The sequence below is a fragment of the Triturus cristatus genome, chromosome 4_2 (assembly GCF_964204655.1).
Source record: "Triturus cristatus chromosome 4_2, aTriCri1.1, whole genome shotgun sequence".
NCBI lineage: Eukaryota > Metazoa > Chordata > Amphibia > Caudata > Salamandridae > Triturus > Triturus cristatus.
Window position 1 is genome coordinate 639011868 of NC_140586.1, and position 22013 is coordinate 639033880.

The 22013-nt window shown below is 46.5% G+C and overlaps 1 protein-coding gene across 1 annotated transcript in view; it reads left to right on the forward strand.

The window, feature by feature from the left end:
- Nucleotides 1–22013, forward strand: part of DNAI4 (dynein axonemal intermediate chain 4) — a 365428-nt gene that overhangs the window by 209075 nt on the left and 134340 nt on the right. The window contains exons 9-10 of the mRNA XM_085600143.1: nucleotides 16935–17077; nucleotides 17807–17893. Of these exons, the coding sequence (XP_085456269.1) occupies nucleotides 16935–17077; nucleotides 17807–17893 (230 nt within the window). The remainder of the gene's footprint in view (nucleotides 1–16934; nucleotides 17078–17806; nucleotides 17894–22013) is intronic.

The following is a 22013-nucleotide window of genomic DNA, read 5'->3' on the forward strand; positions in this document are numbered from 1 at the left end:
GGGGACTAAGTCCCCGAGTCCTGTAATGGCTACCAGCAAACTTTTTCTCATGTGGCTGTCAGCCAATCAGAGCGTCTGCTCTCATGGAAGACTGATTCCTGTGGGAGAGAGATGGCCCAAGGGAAAATAAGCTCTTTGGCCCAATCAGAACGCTCTATTTTTAAATTGGCGCTCCCGCGAGACTCTCAAGAACCTCTCGTGGACCGTATTACATAAGGTTCCCCAGGGGGCAATGGGCGTTTGCGCCTGCTTTCCGCGCCCCGGGGCACTTTGGTATTATAGAAGGGGGCACAGATGCTTGTCAATGACTGCGGCCTCCTGCAAGGGGATCTCGAATCCCCTTTGAAAGTGCATGCGGGTGCCACCTGTACTGTGAAAACACGGAGCAGCTGCTTCGTGTTTGTACTTGAATGCTATAAGTTTGCGGCTGCCGCGAGGGCTGCGCATTCACTATAATGGGGAGCATTGCCATTGTTTGCACACAAACAATGCCACTACATAATACGGCCCTAGAAATACAAATATTTTTAAGCCTTAATTTCTCAAAAACTACTGAACGAATTTACACCAAATCGCAAAAAGCACAATCTGCTGACCAATATTTAGCTTCCTGCCAAACTTGGTGTAATTCTGTTTAGCAGTTTTTGATGTAGGAAGGCAACATCATGCAATGCCATCTTACATGCTGAGAGCTCTCACCCGTTCCATCAAATTCAAGCGATCCCCTCTGGGGAATTCGTCAGAGCAAGGAGGAACTGCAGTGAGGAACTGGAGTTTCAAAAATGCATGTCTAACATGAAGCACAGATTTAAGGCCAGAGGTTATAATTCATTCACCATTTGCAAAGCAGAAAAAAGAATCAACAATACAGAGAGGCAGGGAACATTACATTACAAAAAAAGTCCACTGAACAAGACCAGCCTGTTAGACTAGTGACTGATTACAGTGACATGGGCCTAGCAATGAGGAAAAGCCTCAACAAACACTGGGGGATTTTGCTCACAAACGCATTACTACTAATCCTCAAATCACCTATAGACAGGGCAGAACTCTCAGAACTAGACTAAGTCCTAGTGTACCATGCCCCCGACCAGTCGCTCGTGGCTCACAGCCCACACTTTGGTTTTTTTTAAATGCGAGTGTTGTGAAGTTTGCAGGCTAGCCCAGAATGATGTCAAAAATTTCACAGCAGTCATCAAGAAACAGTACCAAATCAAGTGTAACATCAACTGCAACACAACATTTTTCATATTTATTCTTGAATGCACCTGCAAACGTTAATACATCGGCAGCACCATCAGACCGCTGAAAGAACACATTGTTGAACACATCAGGGCACTCCAACATCAGGACACCAGATATCCTATGGCAGTACATGCGGCCACCTGCCCCAACTAAGCCGCAAAAAATTGCTTTTCCTTCTTTCGGATTTGATGTCACACCTGACAGCACCAGAGGTGGTAACAGAGACCTGAGGCTGAGGCATCTGGAGGCAACTTGGATCATGCGCCTACAGACAGTACAACACGGTTTAAATACGGACCATGAGCTTCATTACTTTCTGGGCGAATGAACTCTCAATACTGAACTTTCTTTGACCTGCTTTTGTCATGTGATAATGCATGTTTCTCCCCCATGTCTTTTAGAACAGAGAAGGCATAAAGAGTGGTGAGTAAACATGCTCCAGCTCAAGACAATCACATTCATAAACGACCCCTGTCAATACACTCACCCCCTATTTCATGTACAAATGAATACAAGGCCGGCACACTGGTGCCTCTCATGTTACGCATGTCGCTGCTTTACACAGGATGTCATGTCATCATGTCATGTCATTATCCATCAGTCTACTTGCGCATTTGTATTGTGTATATTTCATCTTCTGTTATTCCACCCACAACCGTTGCTGTTTGCCTCAGGTCAGGATTTGTATATAGGCTCTGCTACTTCAGTGTTAACATTTTGTCCCTCCCATGCCACACATGTGGCTTTATACTACAAGATGTCTGGTTATGCCAACTTTCTTCAGTTTCTAGCACATCCGCTGTATTTACAAATCTATCGCTGCTATTTCACACACAATCTCAAGTGTGTGCTTTGTATCACTAAATCTGTTTAGACTTTCCACCACAGTATGTTTTGTCATGTGAACCTCCTTCATTTTGTAGCACAGCTGCTATATTCAGAAATCTGTCGCTGTCTTTTTACACACGATCTCAAGTGTGTGCTTAATGACACTTTTTCTGTTCAGGCTCTACTACGTCAACGTCCCTATTGTCCTGTGAACTTTCACCCACACAATTACTGTCCAGGCTCCACCGCGATAATGTCACCATTGTCCTGTGGACTGGCACCCGCATTCCCCATAACCCCCCTTGTTTTCATCTATGTTTGGCTGATCACTTCCCTTTATTCCTGCTATATCTTTCTCAATTTCTCTATCCACATGTTAAACGTGCCGTGCACGTGCGCGGCACCCGCTTGGGACCCGTCATATCATTGGACTACCGTGGACTACTCCAGTCACGTTCTAGTCTATCCATTTTCAACACGCATGTGCGTTTAGCGTGTGATGACTTCCGCTGGTGCTTGTCTGCCAGAAGCATCACATAACTAGTCGCTTACACATTCAGACCAACCTCGCTTGCCCCATTACATCTTTTCCGGTCTCACGGACCACCCCAGGTGCGGTCTAGTCTCTCTATACCACACTTGCTTAAATAGCTCGCATTGCCGTCCACCGACTTCCGCATCTGGAAACCGAGACGGAACCAGTGTCTTCTCGTGTTCTCCACACCAACTCAAGGTAAGCTGCACCCCGTTCACTGCCTTATGATTTTCACAGAGCCAGGAGTTTCAGTCCCTCCTGACTGGTTTCACTCTCCTGTCTGTTTCACTCCAGTAGTTCGGCGCACCCGCCTATCTGCCTCCTCCAGACACTGGACGATCAGAATACTATTCCCCAAGGGTAAGATCACACCACACTGTGACTGGTCAGTTCTCCTTATGTTTGCCTCCCCTTTAGTAATTCCACCCTCTCCCTCCATTTTCAGCGTCTTACACTTCCTCGTAGTACAGCTTACCCGCCTATTGGCCTCCTCCAGACACTGGACGTACAAGACATACATTCCCCAAGGGTAAGATCCCATCGTACTGTGCCTGGTCAGCTCTGCTTTTTGTCTGCCTTCCCTCAAGTCATTGTTCCCTCTCCCACCATTTCCAGCGTCATACACTTCCTCGTTTACATCACCTTCGTATCTACATGTCACACCAAGACGTTTCATAACCCCCAAGAGGTAAGCGTTTGGAGCTTTTTTTAGTCCTCTTTCTCCCCTGACTCTATAGGGCACCACTGATCTCGCTCTCTCTCCCTACTGTTCTTTTTTTCCCCAGGTCTGCTTGATATTCAGGGCTTTCTCGCTCTATGCACAGCCCCATCCACAAGGGCCCACTACTTTGGGCTACCCTCTCAGCAGGAACCTGGACGTGGTCCGCTTGGTCCCCTTTTGACCCCCAGGCCGGGTTGGAAATATCACTGGCCTCGTGGTGAGCCTTTATTCTTAGTCTTATTTTTATTTTTGAGTCCGTCTTCACGCTGTTTTGACCTTACAACCCTCCTTGCCCACACACTCCCCTCATCCTAATAATTTGTTTCTCTCTCCCTTGCTGTAGATACCTCCTGGTCAATCCACACCGCCACACAGGTATTCTTTTTTCCACCCCCTGTCACCATTAGTATTTGCATGCTAGCTGTGCAGTGACACTTGTTGACGATGCTCGTATTTTATTCACGTTCACTTGGCAGTCTCCCCCTTCCGGTCTACTCTTGTACTCTAGTCTAGCTACTACACATGACTGTTCCATGCCATGCATAGGTTCCGATGCCATCTGTCCCCCAACCCGGCTGGTTAGCAGCAATGGGCAATACTTGACATACTCATCTTTCGTACATCATCACTATATATAGCTTCTTGTGTCCATGTGTGTTTGAACTATTAATGAACATGTCTTGTTACTGAGTACATTCAACCTCTTGAAGTCACCTCATCACCACTATCCACCATGTATTAGTATTGTGTCAACCTGTTGCTCCGCAATGGTCTCTCCGTTGCAGTCACGATTATCACACCACGACATCGGTTTATACACCAAGTCACCTTTACGTTTGCCTTTTCACATTTCCACCTAGGGTTTCCACGTGATATGGGTGATTCTGATACACATTCCCCTAGCAGTTGTTAAATGTTTTTTTGGCAACAACCGACTTTATGATATTCCATTTCTTTACTCAATGTTTTGTATGTTCCCCAGCCCTGAAGAAGTCATGGGATAGTTCCCTTATGTGACGAAACACGTGTCGGCTGGTTGTTCTTTGTTGTTGCATTATTAAATACTTTTGAACAATACACTGGAATACACCGAAATTGGTACAATAAGAGACATTTCTACCATTGTCATATCCTCATTACGAGTGCCCAGGACTGTGTTCTCATTATTGGAGGGGGCTTACTGATGGATACATCTGCCAGTGGATTCCTCACCTTGTGAATATCCCCTGCGCCAGCAACATTCGGAAACTTTTGTAGCACTCCACGCCGATGAGGTCGAAGACGACGTCACAGAGACACTACTCCGCTCGCGACTCTGCTGACGTCACTGGATCCATAAGAAGACCTTGTCAGCGTGATGACGTCCGTTCCCTTTTTTCGACGCCGTCGATGCTAACGGTTTTCGAGGACTCTCTCTGTAGCTTTAGCTGGATACTTTGTTTTCCTGCTGGTATCTCTCTTTCTTCTTGTTTGCAGTTGAAAAATGTCGACTAAGAAGTCCGGGTTTAAGCCTTGCAGGGAGTGCGATAAGCACATGTCGATTACGGATCCGCACGAGGACTGTGTCTGGTGCCTTTCAGCGGATCATGATGTCGAAGGATGTTCTTGCTACCGCAAGATGAGCACAAAGGCTCTGAAGGAAAGGGAGGCCAAGTTATTCATTGCCAGAATGAAAAAGGAGAAGAGAGGTCGAAGAAGATCAATATCGAGGTCAAGATCGAGGTCGGCGTCGAAGTCGACGTCGGGGCATGCTTCAAAATCCAAGAAACACAAGAAAAAGAAGAGGCATGGCTCTCGATATCGTTCAGACAGGGATGCGGTTCTGATATCGACCTCACCTTCTCGACGTCGTAAGGACTTTGTGTCTCCTTCTCCTGTTTCTGTTCCTGATACTCCTGTTGGCCTGACCTCGCCTGCAGCTTCGCCTGAGCATTCTCCGGCTCCGGCCCCAGCTCCATCTCCGACGCCGGCTCCATCTCCGGTTCCAGTTGAGGAAGTTCCGGCTCCGGACGAGTCTTCGACTCTGCTGATTCCACCGTCGGCGCCGATTGGCCCGAGTCAGGTGATGCCTCAGCCTGAGCCATATCCTTCATTTCCAGGCCCGGGTCAAGATCCGACGCATTATTTAAATGCGATGTATGGGGTCTTTACTAGAGCTTTGTACCCCTCTGGAGCGCCTTCGGGTCCCATGGGTCCAATGGCTTTCAACTTGGGAGTTCCTCAAGCTTACCCTCAAGCTCCCTTTATGCCATTTTTCCCGGCGACGCAGTCTTGGCATTTACCGGGGCCGAAGACATCGACGCCGCTTCCCTCTTCACCCGGCGCCGGCTCGACCTCGTTCGACTCCGGCTGCTCCTCTGGATCCAGGTTTGACGCCGGCTCCGGCGCCGTCAGATTCGGTTACGGCGCCGCCGACTCCTGTTGTGAGAATCAGATCCAGGAGGGAAGCTCAAAGGGTACTAGAAGAACAAAGGTACCAGATGGAGGAGGTGGAAGAAGGTGAGCTCATGGAATCTGATGATCTGTTTAAGGAGTTGAAAGAGGCTATGAAGAACCAGAACCTTTTGGACCTGGCGGCGCAGGGTACGCCTTAATCTCCTGGGTTCTCCTGCTTAGCTACACATAGACACGGGGACACTCTGTCGGCGTAAAAGATTAGATTTATTAGCTGCAGCTAGTACAGTTGTCCTAGAAGTACACACGGTATGTTCTCAGGAGACTGCCACTTCACTCCGTGGCGCACAATCTTATATAGTATATATGTGACATATACATTAACTAAGAACACACCTAAAACATATAAAAGGAGCCAATAAGGAAAGTTGGAAAACAGAACAGAACCAATAGGAAAGATTTAAAAATAAAGTATCAAGTAACTCGGAGAAGCCTCTCCTCTAACTGTGTTTGTCACCCCTCCCCATGAGCTAATTCATTAACTGACTTGTAGCTGTCTTGCAGGTGATGAGATACGTTTGTGTGTTTTGGAGGATAGTTGTGAAACAAGAGAATACGAGCAGAGGACAGCGAAGGCCAGACGATAAGATAAAATCAGAAGAGAATAGTGTGAACCAACAGATAGTTGAGACAGGGATTAGGAAAACCAGACAGGGATTAGTGTACTCGGCCAGTCTCCGACACCAGCTTTTTGTAAACAGGGTCACAAGGTTATTTCGTTACACTATTGCAGGAAAAGCAGAAAAAGACTTCGATCGTGGTGCTGCCTGAGTGAGGGCAACACAAAATGGCGGCGGAGCACAAAATGGCAGGTCGATATGATCATGATCGAAAATCGAAGTTCCTCAGCTAGTGGCCTGGACTTGTCATCTTAGTGGGAGATTACTCCTCCGGCTGATACTCCTTCATAAAATGTGGCTCCCTACCACTCAGTTATTAAAAAAGCGGCTGAGATTTTGGATCTGCAGTTACCATCTGCTGAGTTTAAACCGAACATCCTCACAGAGGTTTTACATTCTCCTTCCTCTGTATCAGAACCCTTGCTTCCATTTAATGACACCATTATTGAACTGGTTATGGAAGTATGGCGTAAGCCCTTCTCTGCTCCTGCGGTCTCTAAGGTTGTTGCAAGAAGATATAGGGCGGTTCCAGGGGACCCAGACTTCTGCCTGTTCTAAAAGATCTTCAGGTGCCTTTCCCCAAGTCCCTAGTGACAGGGATGCAAAAAAACTAGACCAGTCAGCCAAGAAAGTCTTCTCTTCTGCCAGTATGGCTTTAAAATCGACAAATACCACCTGTCTTTTGGGCCGATATATCCATGCTCTAATGGATTCAGCGAAACAACTGGCCCCTAAATTGTCAGAGGAGGATAGACAGAACTTTAATGAGGTGCTATCGGACACTCAGGCGGCTGCACGTCAAGTAATCCAGAGCGGCCTGGATACTGCTGACTCTGTCGCTAGGATTATGGGCTCTTCGGTTGCCACAAGGAGGAGTGCGTGGCTGAAGTCTTCTGAGTTTTCCCCTGATGTGCAGGCAACTCTTCTGGACTTGCCTTTTGACGGTTCTGGGCTTTTTGGTAAAAAGGCCTTTGCTGCACTGGAAAGGTTTAAAGAAAGCAAAGCTACGGCCAAATCTCTGGGTCTGCAGACTCAGCCTAGGGGTTCGTTTAGGAGGTACAGGGGCTTTGGAAGATCGTCCTTTCGTACTTACAGGCAGCCCCAGCAGCAGCAGCAACAACAGCAGCAGAACACCCTGTATAAGAGCTACAGGGGCAGAATCAGAGGTCGTGCTCAAGGTTGGCAGCACTCCTCCTCCTCTTCCTCTTCCTCCGTCCCTCCCACCACTGCAAAGCAGCCCTAGATCCACCATTCTGGATCACGCTGGTCCTGTGGGGGACGGCTTACCCATTTTCTGCAAGATTGGGTATCGGTTACTATGGACCTTTGGGTTCTAGATCTTGTAGAAAATGGGTATGCCCTTCCCTTTCGGGAACTCCCACCAAATTACCCTCCTTGCCAAGGTGCTTGCTCGGAGGACCATCTTCTTCTCCTCCAGGAGGAGCTCCTAATGTTGCTAAGAAAAGGTGCGATAGAGGTGGTTCCGGATCAGGAAAGGGGTCAGGGATGCTACTCCCGGTATTTCCTGATTCCAAAGAAGGATGGCAGGCTGCGTCCAATCCTAAACCTCAGGATCTTGAATCTTTTTCTGAAGCAAGAGAAGTTCAAGATGCTCACCCTTGCGCAGGTTTTTCAAGCGCTGCAACAGGAGGACTGGATGGTGTCCATCGACTTGCAGGATGCGTATTTCCACATCCCCATTCTGAAGTCGCACAGGAAGTATATCCGGTTTACGGTAGGGTCGCAACATTATCAATTTGCGGTCCTTCCGTTTGGTCTTACTACTGCACCTCGAGTCTTCACCAAGGTGATGGCAGCCCATTTCAGAAGGTCGGGGATTCCAGTTTTCCCCTATCTGGACGACTGGCTGATCAAAGCGGAGTTGCCAGAGAAGGTGCTTCATCATCTGCAGGATACAACCCAGCTGTCGTACAAATTGGGTTTCTCGATAAACGTGCCCTCAGGGAGTCTGTGAGGATCTCCAGAGAAGCTGCTGCGGATCTGTCTTGGTGGAGCGTGGAGGGCAATCTAACTCAAGGAAAACCCTTCCATCTACCTCCATCGGTGGCCACAGCGATAACAGATGCATCCACTTTAGGGTGGGGTGCGCATCTGGGGGATCTGGAGATCAAGGGTCTTTGGTCTCCAGAGGAAAGGTTGTTCACATCAACCTTCTGGAATTGCGGGCGATACGTTTGGTGCTCAAGGCCTTCCCCCCTTCCCTTCGCGGTCAGTCGGTTCAGGACAACACTACCGCAATGTGGTATGTCAACAAGCAGGGAGGAGTGGGGTCGCATTGTCTCTACAGAGAGTCTCTGCGTCTCTGGTCCTGGGTTCAGGATCATCGGATTTGTCTGTTGGCAAATCATCTGGCCGGGGTTCTGAACGTGCGTGCAGACCGTCTCAGTCGGCAGTTCTCCGCCGACCACGAGTTGAGGCTCCATCCGGAGGTGGTTCGTCACGTCTTTCGGACGGGGAACTCCTCGGGTGAACCTGTTTGCCACTCACGAGAACGCTCACTGCCCGTCATTCTGCAGTCTCCAGAATCCGATGCAGGGAGCTTTCGGGGACGCGTTTCAGTTGAAATGGGACTCACATCTCCTTTACGCGTTTCCTCCCATACCCTTGATTCCTCGGGTTCTGAGGAAGATTCGCCAAGACCGGGCCCAAGTCATATTGATCGCCCCGGATTGACCAAGAAGGGTGTGGTATACAGATCTTCTCCACCTCTCCTCGTGCCCTCCGCTCCTTCTCCCTCTCAGGGCAGACCTCCTCTCACAGTCGGAGTGGCAGGTTCTACACCCCCACCTCCAGAGCTTACACCTTCATGCCTGGAGATTGAACGGGGCAACCTGAATTATTTTTCTCTCCCGTCTGATGTGGTAGATGTAATTTTGTCTGCCAGACGTCATTCCACCAAATTTATCTATTCCTATAGGTGGTCTAAATTTGTTCTTTGGTGACAAGAGAAATCTATTGACCCTTTGAGGGCTCGTTTATCCAACATCCTTCAGTTTGCTCTTTCTCTTGCTCAGCAAGGCTTTGCTGTAGCCACTGTGAAGGGATACCTATCGGCTTTGTCGGCTTTCCTCTGCTTGCCGGATCAGCCGTCATTGTTTAAATCACCTATTGTTTTACGATTTCTTAAGGGCCATACCAATAAGTTTCCGCCTACTCCTTTTATTGTGCCTCAATGGGACTTAAATCTTGTCTTAACTTACTTGATGGGTTCTCCCTTTGAGCCCTTGCACAAGTGTCCCTTGAGGCTGTTGCCTTTCACAACAGTCTTTCTCATTGCCATTACCTCAGCACGGAGGGTAAGTAAGCTTCAAGCTCTGAGTTCGAAACCCCCGTTCTTGACCATTCATGCTGAAAGAATGGTACTCAGGACCAGGGCTGCTTTTCTGCCAAAGGTGGTAACTCCTTTCCATCTGGGGCAATCCATTACCTTTCCTACCTTCTATCCTCCCCCTCACCCTTCCAAGGAGGAGGAGCGGCTTCACCGCTTGAACCCTAAGAGAGCGGTGAGCTTCTACCTCGATAGGACTAAAGACTTTCGAGTGGACGACCAGCTCTTCGTGGGCTTTGTTGGCTGCAGGAAAGGCAGAGCGGTGCACAAGCGCACCCTTTCCAGATGGATTATCTTGTGCATCAAGATCTGTTACTCTTTGGCCGGTAAGGAACCTCCAGAGGGTATAAGGGCTCATTCTACCAGGGCTAAGTCTTCTACATCTGCCTTGTCTAGAGGTGTTCCTGTGGAGGACATTTGTAGGGCAGCAATTTGGGCCTCCCTCCACACTTTCGCGAAGCATTATTGCTTGGATTCCGAGGTGAGGAGGGACAGACACTTTGCTCGTTCCGTCCTTCAGGACTTTCTGGTATAGAAGGGTGGACACCCTCATCCGGGAGTGGGACTGCTGTGGGAATCTTTTTACAAGGTGAGGAATCCACTGGCAGATGTATCCATCAGAAGAACAAGTTACTTACCTTCAGTAACGCTTTTTCTGGTGGATACAGTATCTGCTTGTGGATTCCTCACTGACCCACCCGCCTCCCCGTTGTCCACCCTTGTATACCTACAATTCTAATGATGGTGTTTCAAAATGTATTTGTTACTGTCAAAGGCAGTGTGTTATTTCTTTTGCCTTCCTATATGATCTCCACACTGTGTGTGTTGCTTCATTGCATTGCAAACACATGGCAGAGTATAGCAAGACATGGTATCTATGTTTACCATGCCTGCCCGCCCCTTCTTCTGGGAAGACACTGGTGCCCAGTCTTGTTATTTCCTGTGATGTCATTCTTATCAAAGGGTGTGTGATGTAATTTCTGATACGCCTGAATCTTTGGGCGATTGAAGCCCAGGCCTTTGGTAAGCCCACAGTAATGTGCACAAAAAAAATGTCAACTGTAAGGAGGTCAAATGTCTATTCTTACCCCGGCGCAGAACATCATTTTTACCACTTCAATCTGGAATAAAATATTTATTGCATTGTAAACAGCCATATAGACACACGGCACAGCTTGTAATGAAAAAGGAAAAATAAAATGAAACGAAATGAAATGAAAGAGGCATTTATAGAGCGCATGGCTACCCTAGGGCCTCCCAGCGCTGAGAACCCGACGGCGGGGGGCAGATAAATTAAGCCTTAGGAAAAAAATGCGTCTTCAAAAGCCGTCGAAAGGGCAGGTATTCCTCCTCCAAACGGATAGAGTCTGGGAGGGTGTTCCAAGTCTTAGAAGCGACATAGGAGAAACAACGACCTCCACATCTGGTCCTGACAACTCTCGGTACCGTAGCAAGGCGCTTGTTTTCAGAGCGAAGGTGCCTTTTAGGATGGTATAGAGAAACTATCTTTTGAAGGATAGGAGGACCATTCGCGGCCATGATCTTGTGAGTGACACAGAGGGCCTTGAATTTGATCCTTTCTGAAACAGGGAGCCAGTGCAATTGTCTGATAGCCTTTTTTGCTGAGTCTAGCCGCGAAACTTGCAAGAGAATTCTTGCCGCACAGTTCTGGACCTTCTGTAATATGCATATTGTAGACTGGGGGCTCCTAAGTATAAGGCATTAGCGTAGTCCAGACGCGACAGTATTAGTGCCTGGAGGAGTAGTCTTCTTGCATAAAATGGGAGAAGAGGCAAGATCTTTCGTGCTGACTTCAGAATCCCGAAGCAGCACCCAGCTACCTTGCTAGCCTGTGTCTTCATGTCTAATCTTGCGTCAAGCCAGACTCCTAAACTCTTGATGTGTTTTTTAGGAGTGGGCGGGTTTCCCATACAACTAGGCCATGCTAACGGCGTGTCTGGAGGCAGGGGTTTTCCCAGCAGCATAAGGTCTGTCTTAGATCCATTGAGCTGGAGACAGGACTCTTTCATCCACACAGATATCTCCTCCAGGCATCTGGAAAGATTACTTCCTGGATGTCCTGGGTTTTTAAGGGAGACAATCAACTGAGTATCGTCGGCATACATAACAATTTGTATGCCGAATGCCTCCACTATTTTAGCCAAGGGGCACATATAAATATTAAAAAGAGTGGGGCTAAGTGATGAGCCCTGAGGCACTCCACTCTTCAGAGGCACATTCCTAGAAGTCACATTCTCCTCAAAGAGCTGGAATGTGCGACCTTCCAGAAAGGAGGCTATCCATCTCAGTGCGGTACCGTTTATCCCCATCTCGTGACATCTTGTAATGAGAATTTGATGGTTGACGGTATCAAAAGCCGCACTGAGATCAAGGAGGATTAATGCAGCTGATCCTCCTGAGTCCATAATTTTCCTTGCCTCCTCTACAACGGCAATCAGGGCGGTTTCCGTGCCCTGTCGAGATCTAAAGCCAGTCTGTGTTGAGTGCAAACAGTCATGTTCCTCCAAGTAAGTGGAAAGGGTAGTATTGACATACTTCTCTGCTATTTTAGCTATTCCCGGGAGCAGGGAGATAGGGCGATAGTTGGCCATTACCTCCGGATCTGATCCAGGTTTTTTTAGCAGGGCCTTTACCATCGCTTCCTTCCATAGTGAAGGAACTTTGCCTGTTGACAGTGAGGAGTTAATAAGGGTTGCAATAACAGGGGCTACTTCTGGGGCCACCTTGTGCAATACTGTGGGGGGCGCCTGGTCTTTAGGGGAGCCTGATTTAAGTTTGTTAAGTACAGACATCACTGTATCTGAATCCAGGGGCGGAAAGGATTCCAGACTATGGTCTCGGCGATCTCTAATTTCTTGCAACGAGGCATTAAGGTCAGAAGTGGTGACTGTCGAAAAGGCTGAGTAGATCGCCTGTACCTTATCGTGGAAATATTCTGCTAACTTGTTACAGCGACCTTGTACATCCGTAGAGGTCATCGTGGTGCATGGAGGGGTAGTCAAAGATTTAAAAATTTTAAAAATTTCTTTAGGAGAGTTAGGTGCTGATAAAATCTTTGCTTCATAAAACTTAGATTGTGCTTTCCTAATCTCGGTTTTATACAATTTTAGTGCATCACGATAGACTTTCTTTTTTTGGTAAATAAAATACAATATTGACCACTCTTGTATGTCAGCTTAAATGAGCATTAAACATTAATTATCATACTCCGGGTGTAAATCTGAAATGTAAAATGTTTACCTTCCTGAGCTCTCCTATCAAGGAAGTAGAAATTCTGGCAATCTGGGAAGACAGATTAAAACTGTCTTAAAATATACACAAGAGAAAAGCAGATGGTGGCGACCATGGCAGAGGGCCAAAGGTGTATAGGACTGCTCACTGCACTTAGGTGTGTTCATTTTGTTTCTGCTTGGAGCTGCAGGGCAGGTCGGGAACGAAAAAGCTTAATGGGAGATAAGCTGTAACTAGAACAAGGGTCAGAGTGGGACCGAAAACAGACAAGAACCTCGACTGGGGCAGTAGTTTACGAGCCCATATTTGTTAAGGCCAAACATAGATTTAGCATTGCCCCGCAAACCACAAAATAAATGAAAAGAAAACATGCTTGTACTAGACAGCTATGTGCTGTGTGTTGCACAGCTGTTTGGTCAGTGATAATCAGTTGCTTAAAAAACAAAAATAAATTACTTTTAGAAAATAAACTTCCAATGGGATCGAAATTTACAATAGGTGATCACTAAAAGAGTTGTAAAAGGTAAAGTTTCAAAAATATGAAATGTTGTGAGGTGCCAAATAAGCAATCTGAAGCGCTGAAAGGCTTCATCGCACACGCTACAAACAACTACAATTAAATAACGCACGAATACTACCTTAACTTCCTTAACACCACAACATAAAACAAAACTCAGTCCATCAAATGTATTGCACGATGATGAGTTAAGCATGCATTTGTTAATTTTGCATGTTTGTACATTTTCATTTTACGTGTTTTGTAAATTGCATACGTGGAGCCCTTTGAATATTCAAGAGAGACATTACATTTGCTTTTTGGGCCACATATTGGTTGGGTTTCAGCGAGTTTAAAAGCAAATCCATTCGTAAAGCTCTGATGACGAATACACTTCTGTTTACTGAAGCAGTTTGCAGTTCTCTCCCTCACAACCACCACAACAGACCCCGAAATGCATTTTCTAAAGCTGAATTCCTATGACTTCATGTCTCCTACACCCTGAAGGTGGATTGTATGTGGAACGATTTATAGAGAGCCTCCCTACCTAAGCAGAGCGACATGATACAAAGGTAGTGATCGAGGGAAGGAACACAGATCAAGGGTAAAGGAGGGGAATGCAGCTAGGATATTTGTAAGTACCAACGAGGGTTCATCATCTGGAATGTTATGCGAATGAGGTCTTTGGAAAAGATGGCAACCGGTTCCATCCAAAAGTGCAGTAGTGTGGGATCTTGCCAAATCTGGTTGAGGAGGGAGGGCCAGATCCTAGGAGCCTAGCAAGGGAAGGCCTGGCATCTTGTCTATCTGATGGAGACTTCTAGCTGCAGATTCCTTACCTTTGAATTTCCCATGTGTCAGGCTGGATCCGGAAACGTTTGTGTGAGTAGTAGCCCTTGTGCACGCCATCAGGTGGCTCTATTCAGCTCCACATGACGTCATCATTAGATATGACGTCACGGTCACCTATATAGGTGCCACCCAGGAGCAAGGACAACAGTTATTTTCTTTCCGCTCCAGTCAAGCGCCAATTCAGAAGAGCTGCCGCTCTGTCACTTTTTGACAGTTTTTTAAAACTTTTTGTTGACTTCTTTTTTTCTTGAGTGTGTCAAGGATGGCTTCTAGAAAGCCAAGGTTCTAACCGTGTGGCACCTGTCACCGTGCCTTGTCAGTAACCACCCCCACCTCATCTGTCTTTAGTGTCTCGAGCACGACCATGACTCAAAATCATGCTCAGGCTGTCGGGGGCTATGAAACTCATTGCAGCTCTGCAGTTTACACCATCCAGCGAGAATCAACGGAGATCCCTGTCCCGATCGAAAAAGAGGAGGTCGCGGGACAACTCCCAGAGCCCCAAGTCCTCTTCCTCCCACTCAAGGTCTTTGGGACACTCGGGAAGAGGCAAAAGAAGAAGTCCAAGCGGACCTCATTTTTCCCTCAACTGTTGCCCGTCGACGAACGAGTTAAGGAACGCCAACGCTCTAGGCATGGTTCTGTGGGGCCAGAGCCAGAGCCAGGGTCAAGTTCGCACCTTCAACCATTTGCGGGAGCTCTGGTGAGCCTTCAGTACCCGCAGAGTCATAGGGGGCCCCATAGGATGTGGTGCATTCTACTCTGACAACGGTGGGGCTTCGGGGATCAGATCGGTGCTGCTGGTGCACGCAGGCTAGTGCCAGCCCCATCTTTATCCTTGAAGTCTGATCATCAGCACTCAATGCTTATTCCAGCACTTGTGGAACCCAGAGGTTGCACGTTATCACCTGGTCATTTTCAAGACTTTTCAGGCACGGGAGAGGACTGGAAGGTGTCTGTGGAGCCTTTAGAAAACCAGGATGTGTCTGTGCAACAGATGGACAGGTATGAGGAACTTGGGGAGGCCAGTGGACTGGACACATCTCCAGATACTGGCATGCTTTCTCTTCCAACTGTGGCTATCGAGGAGGGGGCTTCTTATTCCATGGTGGTTAGGAGGGCAGCTGAGGCTCCTTGGACTGGAGTTGCCCTCTGTGCAGGTCAAAAGTAATCTCCTGACGGAGGTGCTTCGGCCTGAGGCTTCCACCTCTGAACCTCTATTGCTCTTTAATGAGGCCCTTACTGATGTCCTACTGGGCACGTGGTCCAAGCCTAGCACAGGGGCTTCTGTGAATAGGACAATTGCACGTCTCCATTGCCTAACTCCAGGCGACCCAAAGTTCTTCAGCCATCACCCAAACCGTGACAGCATGGTTGTTCAGGCTTTTACTTCTCATGGCGCATTCTCTTCCGCCTCTCCAGATAGGGAATCCAAGAGACTGGAAACACTTGGGAAGAAGATGTTTTCTTCCACCAGTCTGGCATTGCAGTTGGTGAATACTGCAGGCATGCTTATTGGGCCGTTTCTCCTACTCTCTTTGGGAGACGGTTTTGCAAGTGCTGCCATAGGCCCCGGAGGAGGCCCGGGCCATACCCTCCCTTGCAGCGCAGGACTGGAGAGATGCAGCAAATTCACCATTAGGTGTGGTCTTACATGACTGACTCGCTGGGCAGAGATCTTTCATCGATAGTGGCCTTACGGTGCCATGCTTGGTTAAAAATGTCTGGCTTCTCAGGTGATGTCCAGGCTAATTTTATGGACATGCCTTTTGACGGATCTCGTCTTTTTGGAGAGAAGGCAGACACGGCCTTGGAGCGCTTCAAGGACTCTCATGCTATGGCCAGATTCTTGGGCCTCTCAGTAACACCACATGGCCAGTCCAGCTTTTGACCCTTTCATGGCAATAGAAGGGGTTTCCAGCCACGCCAACCGTATCCCAGCCACCGTCCTGCGCAGACTTCCCAAGTTGTGCGAGGACATGGGCGTGGTTCATTCGAACCTCAGGATTGAAGCTAGAAGTCTTCTGCTATTCAGCTCTCAGCCTCCAAGCACTCCCAGTCTGACTCTGCAAGACCATGCTACTCCAGTTGGAGAAAGAATCCATCATAATCTCCCCCACTGGAGTTTCATAACATCGGACAAGTGGGTCTTGCAGATCATTCAGCAGGGCTATTCTCTCTGAAGACTGTGACATCATAACCTATGCTAGTGATCTCACGCACAGGCAAATAGAGCCACCCGACGGCACTTTCTAGGGTTACTGCTCATGCAAAGGTTTCCGGATCCAGCCTGACGCCTGGGAAATTCACAGATAAGTAATCTGTAGCTAGATATTGTCTCTACCAGATAATGCGTTACCGAAGGTAAGTAACTTGTTCTTTCCTTCCTGAATTTATTGTCGAGCACACTGAAGTTACTTCAGTGTTATGTGGTTCACAAGAGATCTTTCTCTTTCCTGCAAAATACCATGAAGTGCTTGCATTTACTAATTTGTAATGATAAAGCAGAGTTTGTTGGTGATGTGGTTTGGAAGAGTTTATCAGATGGATACTAATTGCATTTCTTTGCCATTGTCCTTTAGACCCTGACCTTGCTTATGGAATTGAAGTGAAAGATGTTTGCCCTGACACTGTGACGGTGAGCCTCAATCGCTTATGGGCTTTCACATGTGATTTGACAAAAGGTTGCAATGTAAGCAGTACAGCTTGGAATAAAAAGAACCCGGTAAGTTGCTACATACATGTGCTCTACAGCTTCGTCTGTGTGCATCCTCAATATGAGAATATTGAGCTCTATCAAATTCAATTCCAGGTAGTTGTTTGTGGGATTAAACCACACTTGTATGTCTAATACAAGCCATGCATTTTTAAAACAACAGTACACAGGTGTCCATCACAGAGGAATTGAAGGAAACATCTTTCAAATCGTTGTATGATTTTGGCTGTTTATGTCTGTAGGAAAGCCCGTTTAATTGAGGGTGGTTAGGTTTGTAACTTATACCATGTGGTTACGATGCCTTCTAGAAGTGTTCTAACCAGATCCTGTAAGTAGTCCGCATTGTCCCTTTTTAGTGAATATATAGATGTCATTGTCTTTTCTAGTTTTTCTTATGCTTTCGAAGTGGTCAATGTAAGAAATTGGGCGACAGAAATAATGTAATTATTATGTTCATTGCATCATTTAAACGATAGTGCTGTATTTTTTATTCTATATTCAGATCCCACACTGTACTGTATAAGTCAAGAATATTTCCACGGTCGGGTTCTGCTCATTCACTCCACAAACTTTCAAGAGATATTCTTTCACTATTTGTACTCTCTGCTTCTGGACCTGGAGTTCTCTAGGTCCAGTACATCGATATTTTCCAAATTGTGAGAAACTATTTCCAAGACTGTGTACATTTTTATAGAAACAAATCTTTAATTTTGTTATGGAGTCTTTTCTTCCTTTCAGGATCTTTTGGCGGTTGGCTATGGAGAATTTGGTTTTAAGAAGCAGAAGGGTGGATTAGCGTGCTGCTGGTCACTAAAGAACACTACAGTAAGTAACTCAAAAAGTTAAATGATGTGTGCTTTTACAGTGTCTTCGGTGAAGTTGTGCTGTTGATTTGCTGTTTGTTTCTAAATATATTGTTGGACTGTGTAGTTTTAGTTGTGCTATTTTTGACCTTTCTTGGTACATACATTAATTTGGTAAATACATAATTTTTTCTTATAAGCGTCCTTTTGGGATGTGTCATGATAAAATATTTGAGTGTGAGTAAAGGAACATGGCAATTGTTCTTTTATATACATATTTATGAGTATTTATGAATTAAGAATGAATCTGGATACCAGGATACAATTTTGGACACAGTGCGCTTTATAAATTTCAAACACAAATACAAATCTGGATCAAGTACTAATGGAGTGGAACTAGTAATTCAGATAAGCTGACCAAAGCATTACCTGCTCCAACCCCCACATGCTTGAAGCTCCACTTTTCAATTGAAAAAACATAGCATCTATAAGCACAATTTGCATCTGTCAAAGCTCTGGTGCAATAAATGCATAGAGATAAGAAAAATACTAAAGGTAACTGGTATACAAATTTTAATTCTAGAGCAATGTATTTGACAGAGTGAAATCTACAATGCAACTAATTCCCTGAACAAACGAACCTCCTCCACATGCAGTCAAAGCCCTTCATCATATGTAATAACTGTAACCCATCCAGGCAGGAAACACCCTCCAAATATACAATATTGCTCCTCCTCTTCCTGTGGTCCTGGCAAGTCTCTGACTTCTTCTACTGTGTATGTGAACCCTCTGCATGTGTCACTTTGGTTGATAAAAACAGTTTTGCATCAACAGTCAGAGGAGGGGGTCTGTGTTGGGGTAGCTGCTCTTCCATTCAGCCTCTACTTCCAATGTAATGAAGATGCATGAGGAGAGTCAGGTGGTGCACCATACCATATGCTAAGACGTCCAGAAGTGTAAAGGCGGCAGCTATGTTCTTGTCAGCTTGAGACTTGGGCTGTTCTCCTGTTGCATCATGTAGGATTCTGCCTCAAGACATGATTGGAAGCCCTCCAGCTAGAACTTCTTGATCCTCAATGCAGACCTTGTATTGTGTAAACACAGTTCAAGGGTCTTCCAACCTGTCAAACCTGAGTGCCTCAAAGCACTTATTATTGCAAAATACATCAGTCTGAGCAATAAATAAGGATGAGTTTAAATTCTCTATTGATATTTTCACATTTGCAGATGCTTCAAAGACCAAAGTCAAATTGCAGGCTATGTCGTCTGACAAATTGCTGCGCATTCTTTTGATATGGGATTGGTGTTTATTTCCCTTTCTTTGACTGCAAAGTGGGAAGAGTTTTTAAAGTGAATTGTGTGACAATTGCGGTAGTACAGGGAGCCTGAATGGAAAGGCTGTAGAATGTCGTTTTTTTGCAACACACAACAATGTAAATACCTGTGAATTAACTTTATGGATTCAATAGTTAGGAAAGCAAAAAAGAAGCAGGTTGTTTTTGTAATTCAGACGTGTGCTGGGCACTGGTTTTATTATTTGTTGCAGTATTGGGACAAAATGTACACGGAACAGCAATGATTCATGGTCAAACTAGAGTAACTGCAAAATGCATCAAGGTGGCCGATCCTCAGACATCTGGGAATGGTGCGATAAAAGGATATACCAGATGGAAGGACTGTTACCCCCATCCATTCTGCATTGCAAAATGTGTGTTTCGTTTTTGACCCCTTTCAGTAATTGATTAAATAAGTCCTACCAGTATTCTACATGTTATGGACATGCCCAGACCATGTAGAAGAATGCGGAATTGTCTGCTCTGGGACAGGTGCCCACAACAGGGTACATTGTATGTACGTGCTTGGGTGTTGGATTGAAACCTAGCATTTCCTGAAACCTTGGCAGTATAGCCCAATGTTGCTGCCAATTCTTGTTCTGTCAACTCCCCGTCCAATCTGTGTTCCATTTTACATTTAGGGCTTCAGGATCATGTCTGGAAAATTCCTGTCCAGCTCAGTCCAAGGGTGCAGTTTCTAAGTACATCTCAGGCCAATCATCGGATGTAATACACCACTGGCGTCTGATTCAGTCACCTCACATCCCCATGTCAACCTAATCACCCCAACTAGTAATGCATGCATCTAGAACTGCCCCGCTTGGGTCAGAACTTGTTTCTTCTGTCAGAAAAGTCTCCTAGGATCCCTGAATTATAAAAACCACCCAGCCCCCCTTGATCCATTGCTGTCTGCTACCTCGAGTGCATTTTGTGAACTCATGGTCTGGAATAAGAATATCAGAAACTGATCCAGTTGAATGAACGGACAGAACCCAATCTGGAGTGAGGCATAATGCAGGATAACCCCCAGCCCCTAACAGTGTAATTAATGACATTGCTTTCCTCTTATAGGTTGTCATGTTTGTCGAGCTTTTAAGAGTTAAATTCTTGTTCCATGTCATTTTTGGGTCTGGAATTAGCCAAGAACATTTGATCTTACTAAAATATGTATACTATACTATACTTACATACAGGGGCTTTCAACCACCTCTCTTCACCCATTGGTATGTTGTTGTGTCACACACATTTTGTTTCCGGAAAACTTCAGCAGACAGCACAGGGTAGAGGATCAGCCTACTTAAGCCACTGGGTAATATCACTTTGAGTGACTGCATTTTGCTCTTTAACAAGGACGATTATAAATACGTCCCGCACTCCTTGCACAATGCTGTCTCCACCCCCTGTGATCATACTGCACCAGTGAGGACAGAACTGGTTTGGACTTGGATCAGAGGCCCTCCTTGCGCAAAGAAGAACAAAGACAAAATGGGGTATAAGTAGTGGACCTCAAACCCCAGAAATTTAGAACACCTCTGGACTCAAGAGGAACCTTTGCCAAGGAAAAGAGCTGGAGAGCTGTCAGGAGGAGTACTGCCCCTTTTGCTGTGTGGGGGTTAGCCTGCAGTTGCTGATCCTGCCAAGGAAAGGAGAAAGACTGGAACTTTGCTGAGAAACCTGTTTGAAGAAGAATCTCATAGGGCCTGTGTGTGCTGGTCTCCTGTCCTGAAGCTTCAGGGACATAAAGTCTTTACCCCCAGCTCCCCTGAACTCTATTGCTGAGAATTCTGACCTGCCAAGAGGTGCATATTCCGGTTGTGGGCCTCTGGAGGTTGTTCCTGATGTTGGGAGCTGGAAACAACTTCAAAGAAGCAAGAAAGCAATCTCCAACGCCATCAGCGACAGTGCCACAACCAGCATTTAGGCCCAGGGCAGCGCTCGTGAAGTGAACGACGTACCGCTCGGCCTGCACCGCAGCTCCAACGCTCTTTGACGCCTGCCAATGCCTGCAGTTATCCGCCTTCCCGACGGCAGCACTCCCACCGACTCCGTCGCTGCCAGCGCCTGCATCCTGTTATCACGGCACCGATAACCGCTGAGGGTGACTCCACGAACTCGCCAACTTCACATTGTCACAGGAACTGACGCCTTACCGCCGACGCAAGCAACTTTACCTGCCCTGGATTCAACACGTTGCGTCCTCGCAGACACAACCCCTTGCCTCCCCCGTGGCAGCCAGGGAGCCAGCCTCGACCTCTGCACCGACGCCTCACCTCCACAATGCTCTGCATCATCATAGACTTTGTTATCCAAAGGTACTGTTTGTTTGGGTGTCCATGTGACTACGTGCCCTGCTCTGTGCACCTCACGGTCGGCGCCGTACTTTGAATTTATTGCTGTCACAACGTCTTAATAGCCCCAGGTGGAGCTATTTGTTTTCTACAAGCTTTATTTTGGAAATAACTGTTTTGAAGTGCTATTCTACTACATGCATGTTGGATTTTTGCCATTTTGGTCTTGTTGAGTTTAGATAAAGATACCTTATTTTTCTTAACTTGTGTGGTGTCCATTTGCGGTGTTATCACTGTATTGCTGTGTGTTGTGAGTACAAATACTTTGCACATTGCCTTTGGGATAAGCCTGTCTGCTCGTGCCAAGCTACCAAGGGGGTGAGCAGGGGTTATCTAAAGTGTGTATCCCCCTTACCCTGACTAGAAGTAAGTATCCCTAGTTCTAACAACCAGCAATTGCAATTGTAGAAAAAATGGAAATGATTTATAAAATGAAACTCTTGACTTAAAGCTGTTCTTA